Source organism: Halichoerus grypus, chromosome 3 (assembly GCF_964656455.1).
Source record: "Halichoerus grypus chromosome 3, mHalGry1.hap1.1, whole genome shotgun sequence".
Lineage (NCBI taxonomy): Eukaryota > Metazoa > Chordata > Mammalia > Carnivora > Phocidae > Halichoerus > Halichoerus grypus.
The window spans coordinates 126,319,207-126,344,448 of NC_135714.1; the positions used below are offsets into that span (position 1 = coordinate 126,319,207).

Sequence of the window (25,242 nt, forward strand, 5' to 3'; positions counted from 1 at the left end):
TCAAACTTGATGGCAACTTAGGAAGATCCTGAATTCACCTCCTCTCATGGACAGACCAAAGTCTACACCTACATATAAAGCAATTCCTCCTAAAGAACTGGCTGACTGAACAGCTTTTGCACAATAAAGCATTGTGGGGCCACACAGAGAATGGCAGGAGAGATGGAGACATGGTAGTGATGGGAACCCCACCCCCAATGTGGTAATGTGCAGTAGGGAGAAACATCACAGATGGGCAATGTACAGATTCACCTGACCTGGGGCAGTGCAAAAAACCATCAGTTTAAAGGGCAACTAGACTGCTAGTGAGGGAAACCCATTTACTAACCTTGAGTGTTTACCAAATGGTGGGGGAATTTCTCTCTCTCTAGGGTCAATGGTGCTGGCAAGAGCCTCTCCACCTTGATAGCACAGATAGGAACATGGAGCAGGTGCTCTAGCCAGCCTGCTGCCTCAGCAAGCCCTAAGCCTCTAGCCCACACCAGCTCCAGTCACTCCATCAAGGCTGCCCCAGCATGGCACACATTGGGAAACCTGTGGCTACATTTGCTTCAGCTCCAGCCATCCCCCCAGGGCAGCTCTGGCACTCTGTCAGGGTGTCCCCTGTGCAAAATGCTCTGGTCCATGCCTGCCCTAGCTCAAGCCATCCACCAGGGTGACCCTGGCATGGAGCAACCTGGGACCTACTGGTCCATGTCCACTTCATCCACACCCCAATCGTCCAGTGCCAGCCCTGGCATGAAGCACCCATCTCATCTCCAGCTATTCTTCCAGGGTGCCCCCTGTGCACAGCATGCTGGCCTGTACCCACTTCAGTTCCAGCCATCCTGCTAGCATGGCTCTGGTGTGGAGCTCCCCAATATCCTCCAGCCTGCACTGACTACTGTTCCAGCTGTCTCAGCAAGGTGGCCCAGGCACAGAGCAGCCTGGGACACTCCCAGAGCACCCTGGGACCTCCCAGCCTGTGCCACCTACAGCTACAGCCAGTCAGCCTAAGCCGCCAGGCATACATGATCTACACAGGGGACATTCCTATTCATATTCAAGGCCACTCCTTCAGGACTGGGAGAGGTAGTTGTTTTACCTAATAAACACAAAAAGTCAAACAAAATGAGATGGAGGAATATGCCCCAAACTAAAGAATAAGACAAAACTTCAAAAAAAAGAACTAAATGAAACAGAGATAAGCAATCGACCTGATGAACAGTTCAAAGTAATGGTCATAAAGATGCTTACTGGACTTGAAGAAAGAGTGGATGAACTTGGGGAGAACGTCAACACAGATGGAAAATTAAAAAAAAAAATCAGAGTTGAAGAATATAATAAATTAAATGAAAAAGACACTAGAGGGAATCAACAGCAGATTAGCCAACATACATAGAACAGATCAGCATCTGGAAGACAGGGTAATGGAGAACACCCAAGTTGAAAAAAAAAGAATAGGTTATGGGACCTCTGGAAAAACATCAAGCATACTAACATTTGCATAATAGGGATCCCAGAAGGAAGAAAGAGAGAGAAAGGGGCAGAAAGCTTATTTGAAGAAATAATAGCTGAGAACTTCCCTAATCTGGAGAAGGAAACAGATATCCAGGTCTAGGAAGCACAGAGACCACCAAACAAGATGAACCCAAAGAAGTCCACACCAAGATACATAATTAAAATGGCAAAAATTGGGGCACCTGGGTGGCTCAGTTGGTTGAGCATCCGACTCTTGATTTTGGCTCAGGTCATGATCTCAAGGTCCTAGGATCAAGCTTCGTGTTGGGCTCTGTGCTCAGTGGGAATCTGCTTGAGGATTCTCTCTCTCTCCCTCCCTCTGCCCTCCCCTTGCTCGCTCTCTCTCTCTCTAAAATAAATAAGTAAATCTTAAAAAAATAGCAAAAATTAAAGATAAAGAGGGAATCTTAAAAGGAGCAAGAGAAAGCAACTAGTTACATACCAGGGAAATCCCATAAGGCCATCAGCAGATTTTGTAGCAGAAACTTTACAGGTCAGAAGAGAGTGGCCTGATATATTTGAAGTACTGAAAGGAAAATACCAAAAGTACTCTACCTAGCAAGATTATCATTCAGAGTTGATGGAGAGAAAAAAAATTTCTCAGACAAACAAAAGTTCAAGGAGTTCTTCACCACTAAACTGATGTTAAAAGGACTTCTTAAAGCAGAAAAGGCAAGGCTGTAAGTAGAAGAAAATTATGAAAGGAAAAAATTTCATTGGTAAAGGCAAACATATAGTAAAAGGGGTAGACCAATCACTTATAAAGCTAGTATGAAGGTTAAAAGAAAAAAGTAGTAAATCAATTATATCTAAAAATTCAGTTAAGGGATTCACAAGTTTTATAAAAAGATGTAAAATATGACATCTGATACATAAAACATGGAGGGGAGGAGTAAAAATGTAGTGCTTTTAGAATGTGTTCAAATTAAAGCAACCATCAACTTAACATAGACTGCTATATAATTGGGATGTTACGTATGAACCTCACGGTAACCACAAACCTGTAACAGATACACAAAAATAAAGAGAAAGGAATATAAACTTAACACTAAGGGAAGTCCTCAATCACAAGGGAAGAGAGCAAGAGAAGAAAAAAAGGAATAGAGAACTACAAAAAACAAGAACAAGAAAAGCCCAACTCATAAAAACAGAGAATCGAATGGTAGTTACCAGAAGGTGGGAGAATAGAGGAGATGATAGAGGCTACAAAATTTCAACCAGTAAGTAAGGCCTAGAGATCTAATGCACTGGATTCACCTGTGTCCCTGAAGCACGAGACAAGGCTCAATGGGACTGCTTGCTCTCATGTGCGCTCTGCCTGCAATTCTAGGTAAGGGGACCCCCCACCACCACAAGGGTGGCCAAAGCCAGGGCCCCAGGCCAGGATGGGCACCTCTGGCTCTGCCTCCAGAGAAGCCTGGCTGCCTGAAGAAGCGAGGGAGGCAGGGTTGTCCTGTGTGGCCTTATAGGGACAGTTCCAGAGTCTAGGCTGGTGCAGGCATGGGCATTCTGGGCCGGACCAGGTGCCCAGGAGGAAGGGGCTGGCTTCTGAGGTGGGAAGTAGAAGCTGCTCCACATCTTATGAAAAACCGAGAGCACTTCTGAAACTCTGTTATCTGAGGCTACTTTTTAATTTGTCTTCATTATCATTTTTATATCAAATTCAGTAGTAATCCTTGATCTCTGGTCAGTGATGAATATTAAATCTTCCAAATATGTTGTTTGGATGCTGTGCTAAGCAAGATGGGTTCAATAACCTTCTAATTTTTTTTGTACTTAAATTTATTTAATTTCCAGCCTGTTTAAGTTTCCTTGTGTTACAAGCCTCGTTCTGGATCACAGCTCCGCCTTCTTGTGAATAAGGTCTATTGTACATGTGAAACACACAAAGAAAAATGACACAATGGAAACAGAAAGTAGAGCTTAAAGATAAAGGGATAATTAGAACATTGCCGAACAAAGGGAATCTAAGGGAAGGGTTGTGTTTGAAATGCACTGGCATGTTACTGTATATAGAGGTATGAACTTTTCTTAATTTTGTTTTCAATATTTCCTAGATCCTTCTTGCCAAGGTACTCTGTACTGAGCAACGTAAAAATCTAAACCAATTCATGTTGGTAAGTTACCAACTTTTATATCAGGCTAACTCAAGATTAAGCAGTTAAAATCCTTATTTCAATTTCTAAAGGAAAAGGAATACTAAGCAACAAGGGGCAGACCCCACTGGGCAGGGGCAGCCTCTTCTGATCCAACCAAGGACACTTGAGACCAAGGGGTCTCATCTATTTTCCTGTCCACTGAATGAATCAGGGGTTGGCAAACTATGGCCTGCAGGCCAAATCTGGCCTAATAACTGCTTTTATATGTTTTTTCATACTTTTAAAAGATTGAAAAAAATCAAAAGAGGAGTATTTCATGACATGTGAAAATTATATAAATAGCAATTTCACCATTTTTACTAGCACACAGCCAGGCTTACTCGTTTACGTCGCCCCTACAGCCGCTCTCCTGATACGACGGGCAGCGCCAGGTAGCTGCAGCAAGACTGTGGAGCCCACGACGCCTACGGTACTGACCATCTGGCCCTTTACAGAAAAAGCGTGCTGGCCCTGCACTGGAAGGCACGCCAGGGATTTAGTAACAGTTTATGGGAGAACAGGTTTTGGTTGGTTGTTAAAATATATAAATCAAGTATAAGATGTCTCCTGATTTCAGAAATATTGAAATGTGAAAAAAAAAGTCTGTGAACCAAGCAATATGGTTGGTAGCTAGAGCCGGCTTTCTAATACAGATTCTCTACGCCTTTAGGAAATGCTTTCCAAAGAATTTTTGTACATCATCGTCCAGCGTAAAGCCTTCAGAATTTGTCATTCAAATGGAGAATCGCAGAGACCCTTGTCTTGCATTTCTGGCTGTTCTTTCAGGAGTCATTTCCCTTTGAGCCCAGAGTCCCTGTAGGTTACATACATTTACAGTTGTCATTATGCATGGTAGTTCCATTCTATTATGTCATGGAGAACAGAATTAGCAGATACTGAATCCTTGTTCCTAGGGAAAATACAGGGTTAGGTATCCATGAATTGCTGGTCACATTATCAGCGATCAATACACCACCTTGTTTTATGTGTTTCTGTTTCAAGATGCCTTATTTAATGTATATTGCTGATTCTTTAACATTGAACTCATGGCCAACAGCACTATAACTCATGCCTGAATGAAGTTTACTGAACACAATTATTTTCTCCATAAGGCACATCACAGCCTTCTTTCTGCTTGGGAACATGAGACAGTGCGTAAGCACTACATTTGGGGACCACTGTGAACAGCAGAATCACCAACAAAAACTCAAAAACTGTGTCACTAAACAGATCCTGAAAAGGACACTTAATTTACTACATGAGAGCGGAAACAAGAAGGCAGAACATCACCTTGTTTGACCTTAGTTGGGAACACACACATTTTTACTGCTCGGCACGCGTCTGTGAATGACTGCAAAAGGGCCATATTGATTCTGCGGTTACAAATATATTTTAGCCAGTAGGAGAATTTATAAATACAGAATCTACAAATAATGAGTATCAACTATGTTTGAAAGCATAGTCACCTTCTAGTTCCTTTAACCATGACCTTTTAAACAAAATTGATCAACCGGCATCTTCTGGGTCTTTGCAATCTCAGTCATTTAAAATGATCTGCCCTAGTCTGAAACAGCCCCGGTTTTAACAGTCCTCTTTTCTACTGCTAAATGACGTCTCTCTCCCTTCTGAAATTTCTCCACTCTTTCTTTTTGTATCAAGTTAGGCCTGAGTTGTTCAAGGCTCCTTTTCAGTGTATGGATGAATCTCTTATTTCCTTCATTTCTCCTACCCTGCTTCACTTAGCTTTCTGCCTTTCATATCCTCCGCCGCCTCCTTTCAAAGACACATCTGCCCAGTGCATTGCGAGCTGCAAAGTGCTCTCCACACTCATCATCACCTCTGACCACCACCATCTGAGATGGGTGATACTGTGCCTAGGAGAGGCAGCATTAGCTGTGGAGCTCCTTGTTCAAGTTTGCTACAGATTTCAAGATGGTGAGAGCAAAACATGAAGCCAAGAGTGGGACCCTTCTCTGCGTGGGCCCCTGAAGGATCCCTCACCCACCAGGGGCAACAGAGCTAACCAGGAGCAGGGCTGGCTCTACACTGATGTATCTCACATGTGCTGCCCTTCCTCCCGCACCCCTGCCTTCTGGTCCTGCCTCACTTACGAACCTGGGAAAGTGTACTTCATCGGTCTGTTGTTTTTTTTTTTTCTGTAAAAAGGTAAAAGAGTAAATATTACTTTTATTCCTTTTTTATAGAGAAAGGAATTAAGATGAGGTGATTAAGTATAAACAATAGTATTCACTCATCCTTGCCTCATGGAGTTAATTAGGAGGATTTAATGACAGGACTTAAGAAAGAAAGGCACTAGGTAAATCCCAGGTATTATATTGTTATTTTATATTGTACGAAGGGGGATTTAGTCTGCATAAGAGGGGGTTTTTATTGACACAGGTGTTAGACAATGAGATAGTTTTCCAAAATCTTCCCTAGATATATTTTAGATTAAGAAAAGATTCCTATGTGTCTGGTTAGATTTTGATGACATCTTCTATGAACATGACTTCCAGGACTCTCAGTGGTTCTTTCTACCTGATATTTTGTTTTTGTTTTTATTTTTTCAGAAAGTTCACCTTATAGCATCATAAGTCTTACAGAATCAGGTGGGAATGGAATGCACAATTCTTTTATACAACCCCAAACAAGGCAAATTCCTAGTTTCCCCCAGCATTCTTTCAAAACTAGCTGTGAACAGTGGCACATATTCTATGGGTATGCAACTTTTAAAATGTTAATTAATGAAGCCAAAGAAGTAGTTATTACAAGAAAATATGCCTTCCCCACTTTTCTTTAAATAAATTAGGATTAGACACAACTTTTAATTTTTCCAGTTAAGGATTAAAAGGATTAAACTACTGTCTGTTATCATTATAAGTTCATAAGGGAAAGATTCTGACACCAAAACAGATAAGCAAAACCCATGGAATGAGAGAAAATACTTAGAAGTCATGTATCTGATACGGGGTTAATATTCAGAATATATAAAGAACTTGTACAACTCAACAACTACAATAAAAAACTGGTTTGAAAATGGGCAAAGGGGGGCGCCTGGGTGGCTCAGTTGGTTGAGCATCCAACTCTTGATTTCAGCTCAGGTCATAATCTGAGGGTAGCGGGACTGAGCCTACTTAGGATTCTCTCTCTTTCTCTCCCTCTGTCCCTTCCCCCACTCAGTCTTTCTCTTTCTCTCTCTAAAATAGATGAATAAATCTTAAAAAAAATGGGCAAAGGACCCAGAATAGACAATTCTCCAGGGAAGAAATACAAATGACCAATAAATCATGAAAGATGCTCAACATCACTGATCACTAGGGAAATCCAAATCAAAACCACAAGATAACACCTTCACGCCAGTTAGAATGGCCACCATCCAAAACAAAACAAAAACTCAGTAACAGCAAATAACAAGCGCTGGTGAAGTTGTAGAAAAATTGGAACCCTTGTGCTCAGTTGGTGGGAATGTAAAAAACAGTGAAAAATAGTTTGGGGGTTCCTCAATAAATTACACATAGAATTATCATATGATCTAGCAGTTCTTCTAGGAACACACCCAGAGAACTGAAAGTAGGGTCTTGAAGAGAGATCTGCACACTCATGTTCATGTAGCATTATTTACAACAGCCAAGAGGTGGAGGCAACTCAAGTGTCCGTCAACAGATGAACGGATACACAAAGTGTGGTATACACATACAACGGAATATTACTCAGCCTTAAAATGGAAGGACATTCTGACACATGCTACAACACGGATGAACCTGGAGGATAATATGCTAAGTGAAATCTGTCAGTCAGGAAAAGACAAACACCGTATAAGTCCATATATTTGAGGCACCTAGAGTAGTCAAATTCAGAGACAGAGAGTAAAAGTGTGGATGCCAGGGCTGGGGGAGGGGGGAGGAGGGGTTGTTTAATATATATATGGAGTTTCGGTTTTACAAGCTGAAGAGTTCTGGAGATTGTAGGACAACGTGAATGTACTTAACACTAGTGAACTGTACAGTTACAAATGGTGGAAGTGGCAACTTTTATGTTTGTGTATTTTACCGCAATTAAAAGGAATGACAAACTCCTATACTCAAGTTTTTTCCTCATTTCTCTAAAAGCTAATACAACTGCATCTCAGAATGTGATGTAGCTACTGACCAGCAGTTGGTAAGCACTGTCACAGTCTAAATGTCAGCCACTGAAAATATTCAAAGTTTTAAATCAACCTTCTCCAAAGAGGTAAGAAAGTAACCCAGATTTGGCATTAAGTCAGCCACAGAAAACCATGACCGACCACAAATGACTGACGGAGCTAAAGTTCTGGGCGGCTGCATGTGGAAATTAACTGTCATTGTCATTAAGGTTTCATATGAACGTGATGGGTGAGGAAGGACTCAGGCCCACTATTATTGATAAAATCGTGACTGGAAATGCAAGATCAGCCTCGACGCACTGTGGCTTGCCTTCGACACCCGCCTTCCATCTCCGTCTCTAACTAGATTGATAGATGTATGCACCATGTACACATGTATTTAGTGTATGCAATACATATATGTGTATGGAGTATATAATAAAGCTTTCACTAATTCAAAATGACTCATGTGTGACTGGATCGAGTTCTGTAATAGTTTGTTTTGGGGTTATTCACAAAGAGTTTGCTAAGCCACTGTGATTTCTTAGCTATACTCAAACACAAAAACTGCATGTTCTTTCATCCACATATAAAATACTCATTTATATACATGCCCTCACATGACAGAAAGATTCATGCTTCTATTTATTAAAGCAATTTTTCTAAGGAGCTTTACTGGAAAACATGTTCTTGAATGTTCTTTTTTTTTTTTTAAAAAAACTTGTCCCAGTTTGCTTTGTGGCTTCTGATACAGTTATTGGAAACTACTGAACATTAACACAAGTTGAATCAGTCAGCGATTTTTCACAATAACCTTCCTGTTGCTATGGCTATTAAAGTGTTCAGATCGTTTGCTGACTGACCTTTCTGCAGCTTCTGCCCCTCTGACCCCTCATTTGCACAGTGGGAGACACATTCTTTTCTGGCTTGTCCCCTATGTCCCTCCTTTTGCTTCTTCTTCTTCTTTTTTTTTTTCTTTTTTAGCTCAGCAGCAGCTCCTTTGTAGCCTCGCGGAATCTTCCCATTTGGAATCCACTGGCCATTTCTCCCTCTGGGTTTGGTTCTAGGCCCTCCACTCCACACCAATGCCTGGGCAGTCCCATCTGGCCCCAGGCTTCATGACCACCATGTGCCGCCCACTGCCCCATCTGCACCAGCATTCCATGTTCCTCATCTTCTTCTCCACAAAGCCTAGTATCTACCTGACATTTCTTTTGGGTTGTCCTAAGGACACCTCAAATCAGGACATCTAAAACCTACTCATCATATCCCCTCCCAAAGCTCTTCCCCTCGTCCCCTTGTCAGTGCTGGTTCCAGCCCATCCAGCCATCTATGTCTAAATCCCAGGGTCATCTTCGACCTCCTCCCTCCTCTCTCAATCTCCATGTCCTATTCATCACACCAAGAGCCATCCATTCCACCACACGAATATCTCCTCAGTCCCCCTTTCCCCTAGTGCTGACTTAGTCCCCCATCTCTTACCTGGATCACCTCACCAGCACCCGAACTGGCCCTTTGTTTCTCTTGCTCGTCCCCTAATAGATTCTCTAGATCAGCACCGTCCAATAATGGACAATTGTCAGACTTTCTGCATTGCCCCAAATGGCGGCAACTAGCTACATGTGGCCACTGAGCACTTGAAATGTGGCTACTATGATTGAAGAACTCAACTTAAAATTTCACTTAATTTTAATTAACTTCCGTGTAAATAGCCGCATGTGGCTAATGGTTACTATACTGCACAGAGCAGGTCTAGATTCTCGCTCAAAATCCCTCAATAGCTCCCTTGTGGCGGTTCACAGATCCCTTCATTGTCTCCATTCTCATTTCTCTCAGTTCCTCCCCAACGCTCTTGGATGCAATGAAATTCTCCATTTCTCAAAATCACCATGCTTTCTCTCTCTCTCGGGATATTAACTCCTGTGGCTTGGAACAGCTTCCCTCCATCTGTCTGGCAAACTCCTACTTTGCGTTTGGGGCTCAGCTTAGCAATCACTTCCATCACCTCATGCCATGGGCCATCTCCACCCTGCCTCTTCCTCTTCCAGAAATGCCACCTATGGGCCTTATAGCTCATACTGAGCACCTGTCACACTGGTTTTAGTCCGCAGTTTGTCTATATTCCCCATCAGACTGCACTCTGAGGTCAAGGACCCAGTCTCCTTTGCTGCTGTTGTATCCTCAGCACCAGCACGGTACCTGGCCTGGTGGAGGCTGCTGTACATGGGCCTACTCCGCCAGGAGCTCGGGTCCCAGAAGCAGAGCCCCTCAGCAGCACTTCCTCTGCACAGCCCCGTGAAGACGGTCAACAGGAAGTGTAACTGACATAGGGATGTCTCATTCCACAGAGTCTAAAACAACGAGGCACTGAAAGATATCGTCTCTTACCTAGAATCCCGGTTTTTCAGATCCTCTTTCCAACAGGTTTAGGAAGACAGTAATTCAGCTATTCTGCCTCTCACAATATGAACTGATTACAAACCCAAGGGGAGCTTTGAGAGTCACAATCCTGACCATTGACTGATGCTGCCCTTAATTCACATGAGAACAAAGAAGGAACAACAGGTAAGGACATCCTTCATATCTGTGGGGCTAGCTTCTATCTGGGCTTCATGGCTAATCCTAGACCTTTCCAAATCACAACCAAAGTCATCAATTCCCTATTTATCTACAATATCAAAATACTAGAACTTATTTTTTCCATTTTCCCCCATTCCTATTTTTTAAAAAATCTGATGCATTTTTTTTCAACTATACGAACATAAAAATGGTCTAAATGAAAATAAGCACTCACTGGTGCAATTCACCTAGAGCAATGCATTCTGAACTATGCTATACCCTTGAAATTAGAAATCTGTAGAGGCAAATGCCAGTCCTTAGGTACTAAATAGAAATGCAGAAACAGATGCTGCAAACCATTAATAACTGTTCCACTGGTTTCATCAACTAGACAAAGAATAAGATCTGCCATGTCAATTATTCATTTAATTTGAAATCTTTACCTATGAAGATTTCTTTTTCAAAAGGAGAGGGCCTATGCAAATTTGTATCCTCCCCTTCACTGGTGCCTTGGAAGATAAGGCTTTGCTCACTTAGCTGACTCTGGAATAAACATCTCTTCCTTTATTTAGAATCTTTCTTAGTCGTGGTCTTGTCAGAGAAGAAGGCGGTATAACGCTGTTAACAACTATATTAAATAGTTGTTTTGCTCAGTGAAATAGAATGTGGCTTTGAACTTGATCTCTCTTACACACACACACACACACACACAGGTGTGCTACCGCTGGTACTGTTATTACAAATAATCAAATAATGTCATTTCTTTGTCACCTGAGCAACGGGAAGAGAAGGAAATTTCTCTCCTCGTGCTGAAGCACCATGGCCTGCCTTTATTCATTGCTCGCAGTGTTCTGATAATACCTGAGGCAAGGGTTTATAGTTTGCCAGGACCAATCCTCCTGATGGTCACCTCACAGCAATCTGCCATCATTCCATCATCAAACACCTTTAATCCTTCCAGCAAATTAGAAAGTGGCTCGAGCTCACCCCAACATGTTTGTAACAATAGCGATCTCCCCTGGTAAATGTCTAGCTGACGGGGTGTGCCCCGAGGACCTGAAGGACCATGGAAATGCTTTAGGACTGACTGAATTCTAGCAACTCACTACCAGAGAATGTACGTGCTTCCTGCCCTGCTCTGTGGAATGGTCCTTTCTGCCTATCTTGCCGACTGTAGCCTGTCATTTCCTTGAAGGTCCATGCTGTGCCTCAAGGATTTGGGTGTCTCTGTATTTAAAAGTAAATGAAAACTGCCTGATGGAAGTTTTTTGGTGGTGTGGAGACATGGTTTTGGGGAAACTCTAACATAGTCTGGGAAAAGGAGGGGTATTTGTTGCCTGCTCTGTGACAGATGCCCCACTCAGGACCCATGTTATTTCATTCACTCCTAAAAATTCCCTGTAAGATGGACATCATTCCCATTTTACAGTTGAAGAAATTTAAGTGAAGTGCCCAAGTTTACTGCGAGAAATGGTGGTGCAGCACCATAGGCCATCCCCTGGGGTTACATTTCTGTGGTGGGCTCCTATTTTGGTCTCAGAACGTTTCCTGAGGAGAAGCTGACTGGGAAGACATAAACCAGAATCAAATGTGAAAGAAAGCGGGCTGCCCAAATGGTGGACTGAGCCAAACTTGTGGCTTGCATTCTTCAGTGTGCGGTGAGAAAGGCTGAAAATAGGTTTGCGTCGATCTCAAAACCACCTATAGTGTAATCACGATGGAAATTACCACTACCACAGCCGGGATGCAAAAGCACCCACTAATTGAATGAGCAATGAGAATCTCAAAATAATTTGCTAATAGTCTCGACTGCTTGCAGCAATATCTCTTTTGTTGGTGATCGTGTCACTGAAACTTAACGCCCTCTTCACGTAGAGAATGAAGTCTCCCCAGCGCGCACGTGGAGCATTTACTGTACCACCAGATGTTCTGCTCCTCACCCACCCCCCCTCGCCCCAGCCACCTCCCCCGCCATGGAAGGAGACCTTGGCTCTGAAAGGAGAGCCACTTCAGTTGTCGAGCATTCCCTCCGGAACCAAAGAAAGCAATTCTTTAGCAACATGACCCTCAGCATGTTTCCTTTTGTCACGCAGAGAACAGCATCTAAGGGACACACCAGTGCCTGCCCAGGCAACAGACAGGTTCTTACCTGGGCTTAATGATCACATGCAGAGACAAAAGCCTCCACGCCAAAACCTGCTCAGCTTACGCTGAGGCCAACCTAACATTTTGTTTTGGGAACTGCTAAACATGCATGACATTTGAATACAGCGCAAGGTTCACTGCCTTCAAGATGTAACCCTGTGCCTCACAAAAACAACGCATTCCAGAAGATGCCAGGGAAGATCCAAATGAGTCTGGAGAGCTGGAGAGCAGTGCAGCTGTTTTTAATGTTCCTAGATGCTAGTTTTCTGATCTGCAAAGATGCAGACGAGCCTAAAACTGAACAGCTGTTATTAGCCTGAAGCTCTCCCTCATGGTGACAGTGGTGTCCGGAGCACGAGACAGTGAGTCAAGAGGGTTCAGCTGCCACCAGCTACGTATGGACCCTGCAAAGTCACTCTCTGGGCTTCTGTCTCTTCTATTAAATAAAGATTCTCTGATAAATAAAGATTCTCTGAAGCCCTCCTGGAAGCCTTCCAGGACCCCTGCCCAGCACAGCTGGCTCCTATGCCTTTTCAATCAGGCTTTCTATCAGTTCAGAATAAACATCAGTGAGCCCACAACTCACGGCATGCTCACCTCGTCAGAACTCCCAAGCACACTGCCTATACAGTGCTGTCTGGGGCCCCTGAATGGACTGCAAACTCCTGGAGGCCAGGCTTCGGGTTTCTTCTCCCTTGTACACTGACTGCCTTGCACTTTCAGACATTAAAGCATTTGCTGCATGAGATGAATATCTTTCTGCATCAGACAAGTGGGATTCCGAAGGACAGGTATTCTATTTGCACTTGCACCTTTGGCCCTAGAACATGTTGGGGCTCACTGGCACATGAAAGAAGAAGACCCACGTGCTCTCAAGGGTTCTACTGCTCGGGGGGCCAGTTTTGGCACCTGATTCCCTTCTGCTGTGCATTGTTCTCCAGCCACCTGTCTAGAATCTAAGCTATTTGAGGGCGGGGTAGGTGTCATGGATTTATTTTGTATCCTTTGTAGCCTTGTCAATAGTACTACCCATGAGGCACATTTTTGCTAGTGTGTACACTGAAACGAAGATGATTCTAATAGTATGACCCTGAAACTAACAGAAAAAGGGCAATTTTTGCTTCTAAAAAGTACTATTAATATCATCATTTAACATTTACTAACAGCTCTATACAATGATCATAACATAGTTCTTGATCTCTACGAATGAATGAAAGTTACCAATAACTTCATTAGAAATGTGCTTCTTGGGGCGCCTGGGTGGCTCAGTCAGTTGAACATCTGCCTTCGGCTCAGGCCATGATCTCCGGGTCCTGGGGTGGAGCCCCATGTCGGGCTCCCTGCTTAGTGGAGAGCCTGCTTCTCCCTCTCCCTCTGCCCCTCCCCCCACTCATGCTCACTCTCTTTCTTGCTCGTGCTTGTTCTATCTCAAATAAATAAATAAAATCTTAAAAAAAAAAGAAATGTGGAAAATTAGTTGCCTATCTTAGCAAGAGCTACAGAATGACTATTAATTGCCAATTTTCTTTAGAAGAATAAGAAATCTATATGCCTTGCATATAACACCCAAACATTTACAATGCAAAAATACATCTATTCCTAGCAGCCTGACCACAGCTGCTTTCTTTGAAACATTCTTTGGGGAAAGATTGATGTTCAGGGGGATTATGATTCATTAAAGTTGCTGACCGATTCAAATACTTAACTGGCCAATCTATTTTTTCAGAGAATGTTCCGTTCACACACCTTGGCACCGTTCTGCCAACACATGTGTGCACCATGTGGGAGAAATCCACATGTCCTGAGATATGGACATGTGTCCTGAGGGGTGGCATACTATGCACGCTATTTAAGCAGAGCTTTGGTTTGACTCATAGGGTTCATATTTGTGAACCTTAGGCACAAATGCTCTTTTTCCACAAGGTGACCAAAACTAGGCTTGAGTACAGAGCCAGTCATTGTTAGCTCTTTATTCCCTGGAAGAAAATTCCACAAATGTTGATTCACTAATTTACTCTAATGAAAAAGCCGTAGGCAGTCTCAAGTCTGAGTAAGCGTGAATGTTAGAAAGGTCCCTCTAGACTTACAATGCATTTTTCAATGTTCTGTCTGGAATAGGAATATAAATAGAGCATTCAAGATGCTTCTGTTAGGCTACTTCTAAGTGCAAACATTTTTGATAATTTAAAACAAGGGTTTCAGAATTAAAATGACTGCAGTGATTCCCCAAAGAATGTTCTCCTTCCAGCCAGGGTGGAGTAAGGTGGATTGGATCTACCCTTCCACAAGGAAAAACCAAAAATGCTCTCAAAAAAACAAAACATTTAAAAAAAATGGTTTTTTCTTTTTTTTTTTTTTAAAGATTTTATTTATTTATTTGACAGAGAGAGACACAGCGAGAGTGGGAACACAAGCAAAGGGAGTGGGAGAGGGAGAAGCAGGCCTCCTGCTGAGCAGGGACCCCGATGCGGGGCTCGATCCCAGGACCCTGGGAACATGACCTGAGCCAAAGGCAGCACTTAATGACTGAGCCACCCAGGCGCCCCTAAAAAGTGGTTTTTAAGACACTCCGTATCAGTCAATGAAGGATAATGATCTCTAGAAGAAAACAGGAAAAAAGCTTGTGACATTGGCTTGGGCAAGGATTTCTTGGTTACAACACTAAAAACAAGATTCATGAAAAAAAAAAAACAATCAATTGGACTTAATAAAAAATTGAAAACTACTGCTCTTCAAAAGACATTGTTAAGAAAATGAAGATAAGCCACAGACTGGGAGGAAATACTTGCAAATCATAAATCTGATAGAGGATCTGCATCTAGGATATCTGAAGAACTTTTAAAAGTCAACAATCAGATGATTCAACTTTTAAGAATGAGTGAAACAGATGAATAGATACTTCATAGACATAAAGATGGCAAATAAGCACACAAAAAGATCACTGATCATTGATCATTAGGGAGATGCAAATGAAAACCACAGTGAGACACCAGCAATCGCTTCTAGAATGGTTAAAACTAGAAAGACTAGCTATACCAACTGCTAGCAAGGCTGTGGAGCAATCTGAACTCACACACACTTCTCAAGGGAAGGCACCACTGGACAACCACTTTGGAAAAGAGTTTGGCAGTCTCCTGAGGAAAACACACCTACCATGTGACCCAGGCATTCCACTACTAGCCAGTTATTCACCCAAGGAAAAGAAAGCAATGTCCATGCAAAGACTTGTATACACATTTTAGTGCAGCTTTATCTGTATCAGTTCCTATCCTGGAAACAATCTAAGTGTCCATCAACAGGTGACTGGACTACCAAATTGTGGGATATCCATATGGTGGGATGCTACTCAGCAAAGGGCAGGGATGAACTAGTGATACATGCATTCCCATGGATGAATTTCAAAATAATTATGCTAAGTGAAGAAAGCTAGGCCAAAAAACCTATATACCGCATAATTCCATGTATATGAGACCCTGGAATGTATTAACAAATCCGTATTGCCAGAAAACAACTGGAGAGTAGGAGGTAGCAGGAAAGGTTAAAAAAGGCAACAAGGAAATTTTGGGGGTCACAAATATGTCTATTATCTTGATGGTGATGATAGTTTCACGGGTGTGTGAAAAACTTCCCAAATGTATGCCTTAAGAATGTTCAGTTTATTGTGTATCAATTATACCTTGATAAAAAAAATACTAAGAAGACACTGAGATTTGCCTTGGGGAATTTTGCAGAATATCATCATTTATGATCTAGTCCTCTGCGTAAGGACTCATTGAGTTCCAATCATGTGCCAAGCATGGCACTAAAAAACCAGCTGGGTGAGGACAGTCTGACACACAGACCACTGGTGTGGACTCGAGTGTTTCCCCAAGGCCACTCTGCTTAAGGCACAGGGGTTCTGAGAGGCTGTGGAAAATCAAGTTTTAACTTCCGTTGCCAGTCTCATTACACGCAAATTGCCTCAAAGTGTATTATCTATTATCATATGTTGCGGTGATGACAATCACATACTAATTCTGATTTTGCACTTAAGCCTGTCCATACATTTGAACAAATAAGAGAATTCATCAAGAAAAACCCAAGAACCCATTCTGAGTCCACTATAACGGGCTTTCCACAAGCCAACCGAAGAAAGTAGATCTGCTGCCTGTTCTCATATAGGGGACCTCTGCCCCAGGCTCTAGTTTCTTTTTTTCTCTGTGTGAGTTGTGGAAAGCAAAGTGGGTTGTGATCTCTCTAAAGCTGCATTTGCCATCGTCTCTTAGTCCCACGATTTTCCATTAAACCATGCTCTTTAGGCCACTGATAATTAGCCAAATTATCACTGAATTCACCTCATGGGAATTTGACTTAATACCATATGAAAAGCTGAGAGAAAGCAAAATCAATGTGATATGTACCGAGTGTTCACTGTAAAACACTGGCGAGTGACATTCCTTATCTATCAAACCACAGAGGCATCATCACATTCCACTGGCATAAACAAAATCTTAAAGGATGACTCATGATTTCAATAAAAATACTAGTATAATACTAGCCATGGCGCCTGGCAACATTTTTCTGAACAAGAGAGAAATATTTGAAAAAGGATTTCTTATACAAATCATATGGGCTGAACGTGGGCAATAAATCTTTCAAAAGAAAGTATGAAAACTTCACAAACATAAAAAACGAAATCAGCATGACTATGTACAACTTTTTCTTTGAGCCAGAGCTACAGAAAACTGCTCGCAAAGTGAAACAAGAAGCATATTTCAAATGACATAACAAAGCAAGTTATCCAATTCGATATTTTGTAAAAACTGCTAACACCTCAGCTGCATCTATAATTGATTAATTTAGAAACAAGCTCAGAATTTACTTTCTCTAGTTACATAAGACAAGAAAGGTGTCTCCTGTGAAGAATGAATATAGGATTCAAAGTTTGGCAAAGACTGAGATGATCCAAGTTGGCCCTGGACCACTAATAATGTTTTGGAAAGATTGGGTTATTAGATTAACAGTTGTAGAAGATGGACACTATTTATGCAATGTTAAAGCAAACATTTTTATTAACCAAACATTTCCTAAATTGTAAGCAGAAATGTGAAACTTGATCTGACACGTGTAGCAAATCTGAGGGCCTTCCCTGGCCCAGGACACAGGGGTTTCGCCATGATGGTCCACGCCACTCTCATCCTGCTCAGAATGGAAGACAGCCACACCTTTTACTTCACATGGGGTTTGTTTCAAAGGTGATCTCAAGAAAACTTCCTTCCTAATCAATTCTCAACTCTTGCTGCCTCCCACTGGATAATTTATCCCTATTTCTTCCCAAAGCCCTGAAAACTCTTCCTCACCTCTCCAGTTTTGTTGGGTCAACAGTGTGTGATTGTTGATCCCTCATGTAACAGGCACCAAGAGGCTCTACTTACATCATGCATGGAGTCCAGAAGCTTGGTCAGTTGGTAGAACCTTTGCCAGCTCTGCCCAGAATTGTTGGGACACTTAGTCACCATCTTCCTCAGTTCTTTGATGTAATTTGTCCTCATTTCTTCAAATGCAGCCTGGCTTTTGAGGCCATCCTTTGGAACTGTGTTTAAGGAATACAGACATGTAAATCCCCAGGATGGAAAACAGCTTTGACATTGTAGCAGTTAAATGGCCTAGAATATTTTGAGGTTTTTTGGCTCACACTTTTAGACTGATACTGAATCTTAATTAATTGCATTTATGAACAAATATGGCAGTTATCTATTGGTAAATTCTTGTTTACATCTACATACAATAGAATAATAACTGCTATTTATTGGGTGTATGTTAATATGCATCTTGCATATATTAATTTTTTATGACATAATCATTATTCTCCTTTTATAGATGACAAAACTGGAGACTGGAGGTTTAATTCTGCCCAAGGACACAACAAATAAATGGCAGAGAAGGGGTAGAAACCTAGGTCTATTTCCAAAGCCTGCCTCTTAACCACAATGTTACATTGCCTTGTGGCCTGTCATCGAAGTGTTTTAGGAATCCTAACTTGCCAATACTTCAGAGGTAGGAAAATATCCTTTGATTTTCCAGGAAAACTGTAAGAGCCACGGACAACCTAAGCTGGGGCTAGAATTAGAAAGTGACAACTCTATATTCAAATTCAAATATCAAAGACACCTGGGGAGATTGGCCATCTACGGGGTGGGGGAGCACAGACAGGCTGAGAAGCACTTTGCATCTTCTTTGCACCAGGACCACATGACCAGCGGGGCCCTGTCAGTGGCCTCCCAGACGACAAGGCGGTGGGTCTGTGCACTGGTTTGTGTGTGCAATTAGTAACACCACAGTGGCTCTGCAGGTAAGGCAAAAATCTGTAACTTTCAAAGAGAATAAACGATGTTCCCCTTTTTCTTTGAGAAAGTAAAAAAGTAAGGATCAGGTTTTCTTTTATGTAGTGGCTGGCTTTTTATTTCAAATTTAAAAATCTCACTTAGAAACAATATTTTGGGATTCAGGGCTTGGAAGCGTATCAAATGTCTCTGTGGCCTGCTGAAAGGAGATGCTTTGTCCCAGGACACACGTGAAAGCCCTTATGGAGGAAAGGCGCTCCTGTGCTGGGAATGTTCTGGAAGGAGGTGTGGGGCAGAGTGTACAGTATCCCCTGTGAAAATCTATCTACATGTTTGCTTTTTTCCACTATAGCCAATAAATAGTTATGTGTATGCTTTAACTCTGAAAAATAAAATTACTTAAGAACTTTATTTTTAGGAGATGGAGACCTAAAGAAATTTCATCTTGTGAAATTAATGTTCTGAGTTTGGAACTGCTTTTACTTTCACTTCTTAATTATACAGCATGTTTGCTAATTTGTCATAACTGGGATAAATAATAGTTTATTGGGTCATCAGCCCTTTAGAATGACTAAGTACATTTTTGACTATTATGAGAACCCTGGAAGCCAGGAATACTGCTCTTTCCAAATTAAACCCTGTTGTCCTATATAAAAATTATCTTACAAATTACATTCACATCTTATGTTAATAGTCTCCTTGAGTTTAATTGTTGAGGCTTTTGATTTGTGGTTTATCTAAATCTATTTTTGTGGGGGAAAAAATAAACCCCTAATAGCAATTGCATGCATTCCTGAGACGGCCACAATATTAGCTGTGGTTTCAAATATTTGACATTCACATTAAAAGTTAAATGCCATCCATTATATAACAAATAGTTTGTTTTCTTTAAAAATAAAGCCTTGTTTTAAAAGTATAAAAAATATGAAGGACGGTCATAACCAGAATGTTAATAGTAAAACTATAGACCTACTGTCTACCAAAATTTTTAATGTTAACTTAAAACTTTCTGAAAGAAGTGGCAAGTTTGCAAATACTTTGCAAATAGTGCCTACACACAGGTTAACAATTATTTTTTTAAGTTATAAAATATTAAGGAGTACACCTTTTGCTTTTCAATATAAATATTTAGAGATCATCGTATACATTAACAATTACCTAAAATTAGAATGGAGTGAATAAATTTCACTACTATATTTCACTACTACTTGGTGTATCTGCTAAGATTAAGCAAAGACCTTCTTATGGATAGTTCTGTATCAGAAATTCTCAAGATTACAAATGATTTGTGTCAAATATTACTTATATATTATTGCTGTAACTGAAATATATTGTACCAATTTCCCAGCCAGATTTTTTAGAAGTTAAACCCACAAATAAGGAGAACTTAAGCAAAACCTCAAATTTTGGAGGTTTGCCCAGATTTTCTGAATTTACTTATTAAATGCAGCAGGGCTGCTGGAAACCATCCAAAATCTATGGGCTGGAGAAGAGCAAAGAGACAACTGGGGTAGAGGTTCATCTATTTTCCTCCATAAGCATTAAGAACACAAGATTCTCTCAATGTCATTGCTAAAAACTTTCTCGATACACTGGACATCAGGTGTGCAATTTAACATCCTAAAGAAGAAGAAAACTTCTAACACATTCTATCACATATTAGCAAAATAAGCTTACTAAAGCCTGCAGCTCTGTGACTCATACAATTCTTTACTTGTGTTTTCCTGCCTTTTTATTTTGCTTTTCCTGCATCTATAAACATCAGAATTGAAAGTACTGAGCTACTTGGAAGCTAATAAATTAATTTAGGTAGCTTCAAAATGATATCAGGATTGATTATAGGCTGATTAAATGGTCTAAAAGGATAAGACACCAATTAAGTTGGAGTAGTCAAAATTTATAAAAATTAGTATCACATGCATTTTTCATTTAAATTCTATCACACATCTGATCTATCTACATCTAGATCTATACTTTCAACATTTTTCAGGCCAGTAATGGTTAATGACATAGCTTGGAAAGGGGAATAGAATCACTGTCGCTGAATTTAAAGATTCTGGTTCCAAAATTATATTCTAAAAAGGATAAATCGGGGACTTCAGAAACCTCGAGGGAGAGCGGGGGTGGGGCGGGGTGGGGCGGGGGGAAGAGTCCAGCTCTGACCACCCTGCAGATGAGGGGTTGCACCCACGACCCCACAGGAGATTTGCTGAGTGTAATTAGTGAGGAATGGTAGGGCCTGTGGCAAACTGGAGAGAACATGCCCTGCCTTGGGCAATCGAATTCAATGAAAATAAAACAAGACAAAAGGCCAAGAGCAACCTAAAATACCTGTGCCAGCCAAACAAAACACAGCTGTGAGGTGCTGGCCCCACCTCCCGACCCGGGCTGCGGGTCTGCCCCCTGGGCTGGAGCCTGGGTCCCACCTGCTGACCACTCCGCGCCTCCTGCTGCAGCCACGTGCCGCCGCCGGCCTTTCGGCCCCTGGCTCCCCGCTCTGGGGAGAGCGGGAACAACACTGGGCGTGAAGGCCACAGCCAAGGCTTTGAGTTCTAATGCACAGAGGATACTGGACAAAAACGCCTGTGTGCCTCCTTTTCGTTAGCTTTAGAACATGGGGTTGTTTTAAGCATTAAATTAGATGATATATGGCAAACACTTCAAAAGCCGTGAGCTGCTAAACTGGGAAGCAGATGCTTATCCAGAGTCGCTATAGCATCTCCTCTTCCTGCTCTTGTCACTACTTGATTCAGGCTAACTCTTCCTCAGACCCAGTCCCTCTCTGGGGGAAACAACATCTCTTCTGACCCCTCCTATCCTCATTACCTTGGTGAGTAATGCCACTTTCTCCCAAACGACTCTACTGAAAACTGCCCCTTCCGCCACGGCCCTGACTCATGAGCCAAGGGGAGGGCTGGGCATGTGCTGGACTCTCTTTTCTGCTTCCAGGTGGTCACTCAACAATCTCTCCTCCTTTGAAGTCCATGCCACTCGCCCTGGCACCCAGAACATTTCCCAGTTTCCTCAGTGGCCACACTACTTGGCTTAGAGATTTCTTCTCCATGCTGCCTCCTGCCATCATTCTTGTCTTCCTCTCATCTGATGTGAACTTGCTCAGATTCTTTCCCCTCAGTTTGAAAATGTCTGTGCCGTTGCCGGAGGAAGAAGTGCTCAACATCCTTGCCAAGGCTAATCCTGTCCTGACTTGTCTCTCTGGCACTTTATGTCATCAACTTCTCTACTCTCATACTTGGTTCCAGAAGCCTAAAAAAGCTTCCCATCAATCTGCAAGTCCCTGGCCATCAGGCACCTGCCTGAGGCCTAATGGTCAACTCTCACTGGCCTCTCTCTGTGCTCTCAACTTTCTCTGTGGAAGCTCTGCTGTTAGTCATGCCCCTTTTGGAAACCAGTTCTTGGCTCCCAGTTTCTCTGCCTCTCTGACAGTCCCATCTCTGCCTCTTCAGCCCTGCCATCCTCCTTTCATGTAGCTCAACTGGACCGTTCCTCTTCTTTCTGTGCCCTGGCAACCCCACTCACCATTTTAGTTTAGATGACAATTTTCTATGATGATAATTTCATGTTTATGTCTCAATACCCAAGCCTGTCTTCTGAGTGCTAGTCCCAAATTCTCCCCATCTTTTGGGATACATCTGAAAATTAACCCATCTAAATTGAACTCATTTCATAAAACCCCCACCAAATCTTCTCCAAGTCCCAACATTAACATACTCCTCTTAATGGTATCACAGCCATCGTAGCCATTTCTCTGTGTGCAAAACCTGTGTGACTTCTGACCCGTACCATTTTGTTTCCCCTTCTAGTTCGGCCTTGTTCCTTGAATGCATTGCTCCTGTCCATCACACCACCCACCACCATCATTCAAGGCCATTATTTCAACAGCCTCACAGCAGGTCTCTGTGCTTCTAATCTGGCTAAGTTCTCTGTCTTTGCCTCTCCACCTCCCCCTCTCTTTCCCCTTTAATCCAGTTTACCAGATACATTTTCATAAAGGCACAGAAGACAGCTTGGGTCATGTCACCCCACTGCTCAAAGCCTGCGGTGCTGCACTCCTCTGCCCACCCAATGAAGGTCAGGTGCCTTCAACAGACACTGAATATCCTGGTCCATCTCCATCCCAACCTTATTCCCCACTCCTCTCCAACCCAACATCACCCCATGCACCTTGAAAAATTAAATGAATACAGAAATAAAAAATTTAAAAATTAATGGGTAAAACACGTCTTCCAGAACTAAGTTCTAATGCCTGGATATGCTTTCCCACATTTCCACACTCCCTCACATCATCCCCTGATGGGAATGCCATCTCAGACCTCATAACCAATTCATAACCCTTGCAAAGCTTGCCAAGATTCAGCTTCACCATGAATCCCTCCCTGACTCCCAGAACTAAATATGCTCCTCCCTTTTTTGAGCCACCGTGACACTCTTTATCTTCTATCATGATTGCATAATCCCTTTCCACAACGTATTAAAAGTATCTTTGAATTTATCTTATAGTAAAACTCGCTGAGGGCAGCAACTGCACCTCATTCACCCTTGTAGTAGCTGAATTGCCTAATCCTACTATACATATAACAGACACTTAGTAAATATTTAGTGGTCGGATGGATGAAGAAATGAAGGAATATGCTCTTTCTTCACCCAAAGCCTCATACTTTCCAAGTAACTTAGTTCACCAAAAGACCAAAGCCCTTTTCTCACCGCCTCAATTTTTTTTTTTTTTTTATACTAACTACCTGACACTGAAAATAGGCTAATCTCCTTAAAGGTAAGACTATTTGATAATGTAGAAAAAGTGCACAAGTGGACATCAACTTACTTGTGCTCAGCAGCAGCAGAACTTTCATTATGGTGTATTCTTCAAAGGTAAGCTGCAGTCGAACGAACTGAAGGCTGATTTGGTGCATCCCCTGACATAGTTCATACATGGCAGACTGATGCATCTTCTCTCTGCAAAGGAAATGGAAAAAAAAAAAAAAAAAAGGTTCGTTATCAAGCCCAGACTGGTGGCCCAAGGCAGCTTAATAAGAGATCTGAGTCGGAGTTTCCCTTTGGCTTCAACATGGAGCAGATATGTATCCAAAGACAAGTTAGATGCCTTTCACACTGATGGCTAAACTGCTTCTAGACCGACACTGCCATGCCATTTCCTAGTACCCTGTAACAATGCGTCAGAAGCATGGAAACCAAACTTTTTCATGTGTGCCATTATTTTATTTTATGTCAAGAGTAACGATGACTGATCGTGTTGTGTTATATAGTGAGATCATCCACAGAGCAGAGAGACCGCTGTGATGTGGGGTGAAGCGCACAAACTTCTGTTCCTTTTCAGCTAGAGATACCAAACACTTAACTATTTTGACAAACTATACTAGATGCTGTGAATACGGGACAGTGATGACCAGTCTTATTTCCACATGGACTTCCCTTACAGAGGTCATGAAACATGACTGTTAACTATTTGAAGCAGCACATTTAAAAAGGAAATTGAACAAAATTTTGAAACCTGAGAACCTGGACTAGAATCTTTCTGATAAAGGGAAAAAGCAATGTGGGAAACAAAGGCAAAAGAAAAAAGTAAATGTCCTTACTACTTATAGACCACTGACAAGTTCCTGAAACAGGTAGAGTGACCTTCCTCTAGGAACTCAGCTGCCTTGATGTTAATACTTTGCTAAGGGCAAAAGTAATCTTAGCTTAACATTATCCTGACTCCCCAGGATCCTGTAAGTCTACTTTAATATATAAAAATTCCTTTGGAAACTTCCTTTAGATATATGTTGGCAATTGTCCTCCAAGCATATGGCCCACTGATACACATCTGAAGGGTCTCATGACTAAGGTTATATTAGACAGTAATAAATGACCTTTTCCTAACAATAGCTGGTCCCCTTCAGGTCCTGGAAACCTTGCTTCCAAAATTTCTTAGAGACTTACATTATCCCTAACCCCCTCCCAACTTGAAAATATATAATCGGCCACTCTTCATGACCCCAGTGCAGCAGTTCCTGCCTACAGGTCCTATCCCCATGCTTTAATAAAACCACCTTTTTGCACCAAAGATGTCTCAAGAATTCTTTCTTGGCTGTAAGCTCTGAATCCCAACATTTCCTATGTCAGGAGTTTGGGGCAATATATGCATGTTTCCACTTGGACAACTAACCAATCCTCTCCCTCCACCTAGTCTAAATGTTTCCTTTTATTTTTTTCTAAAGATTTTACTTATCTGAGAGAAAGAGTGAGCAAGAGAGCAGGTATGAGCTGGGGAGGAGCAGAGGAAAAGGGAGAAGTAGACTCCCTGTTGAGCAGGGAGCCTGATGTGGGGCTCGATCCCTGGACTCCGGGATCATGACCTGGGCAGAAGGCAGACGCTTAACTGAACCATCCTGGTGCCCCTCCTTTTTTTTTTTTTAAGATTTATTTGGGGGGGGCG

The 25,242-nt window shown here is 42.0% G+C and overlaps 1 protein-coding gene across 2 annotated transcripts in view; it reads right to left on the reverse strand.

The window, feature by feature from the left end:
• Positions 1-25,242, reverse strand: part of NR3C2 (nuclear receptor subfamily 3 group C member 2) — a 327,150-nt gene that overhangs the window by 17,264 nt on the left and 284,644 nt on the right. For both annotated transcript variants that reach the window (XM_078069297.1, XM_036117125.2), the window contains exons 7-8: positions 23,629-23,759; positions 17,880-18,037 (exon numbers count right to left, since the gene is read on the reverse strand). In XM_078069297.1, coding sequence (XP_077925423.1) covers positions 17,880-18,037; positions 23,629-23,759 — 289 coding nt within the window. The remainder of the gene's footprint in view (positions 1-17,879; positions 18,038-23,628; positions 23,760-25,242) is intronic.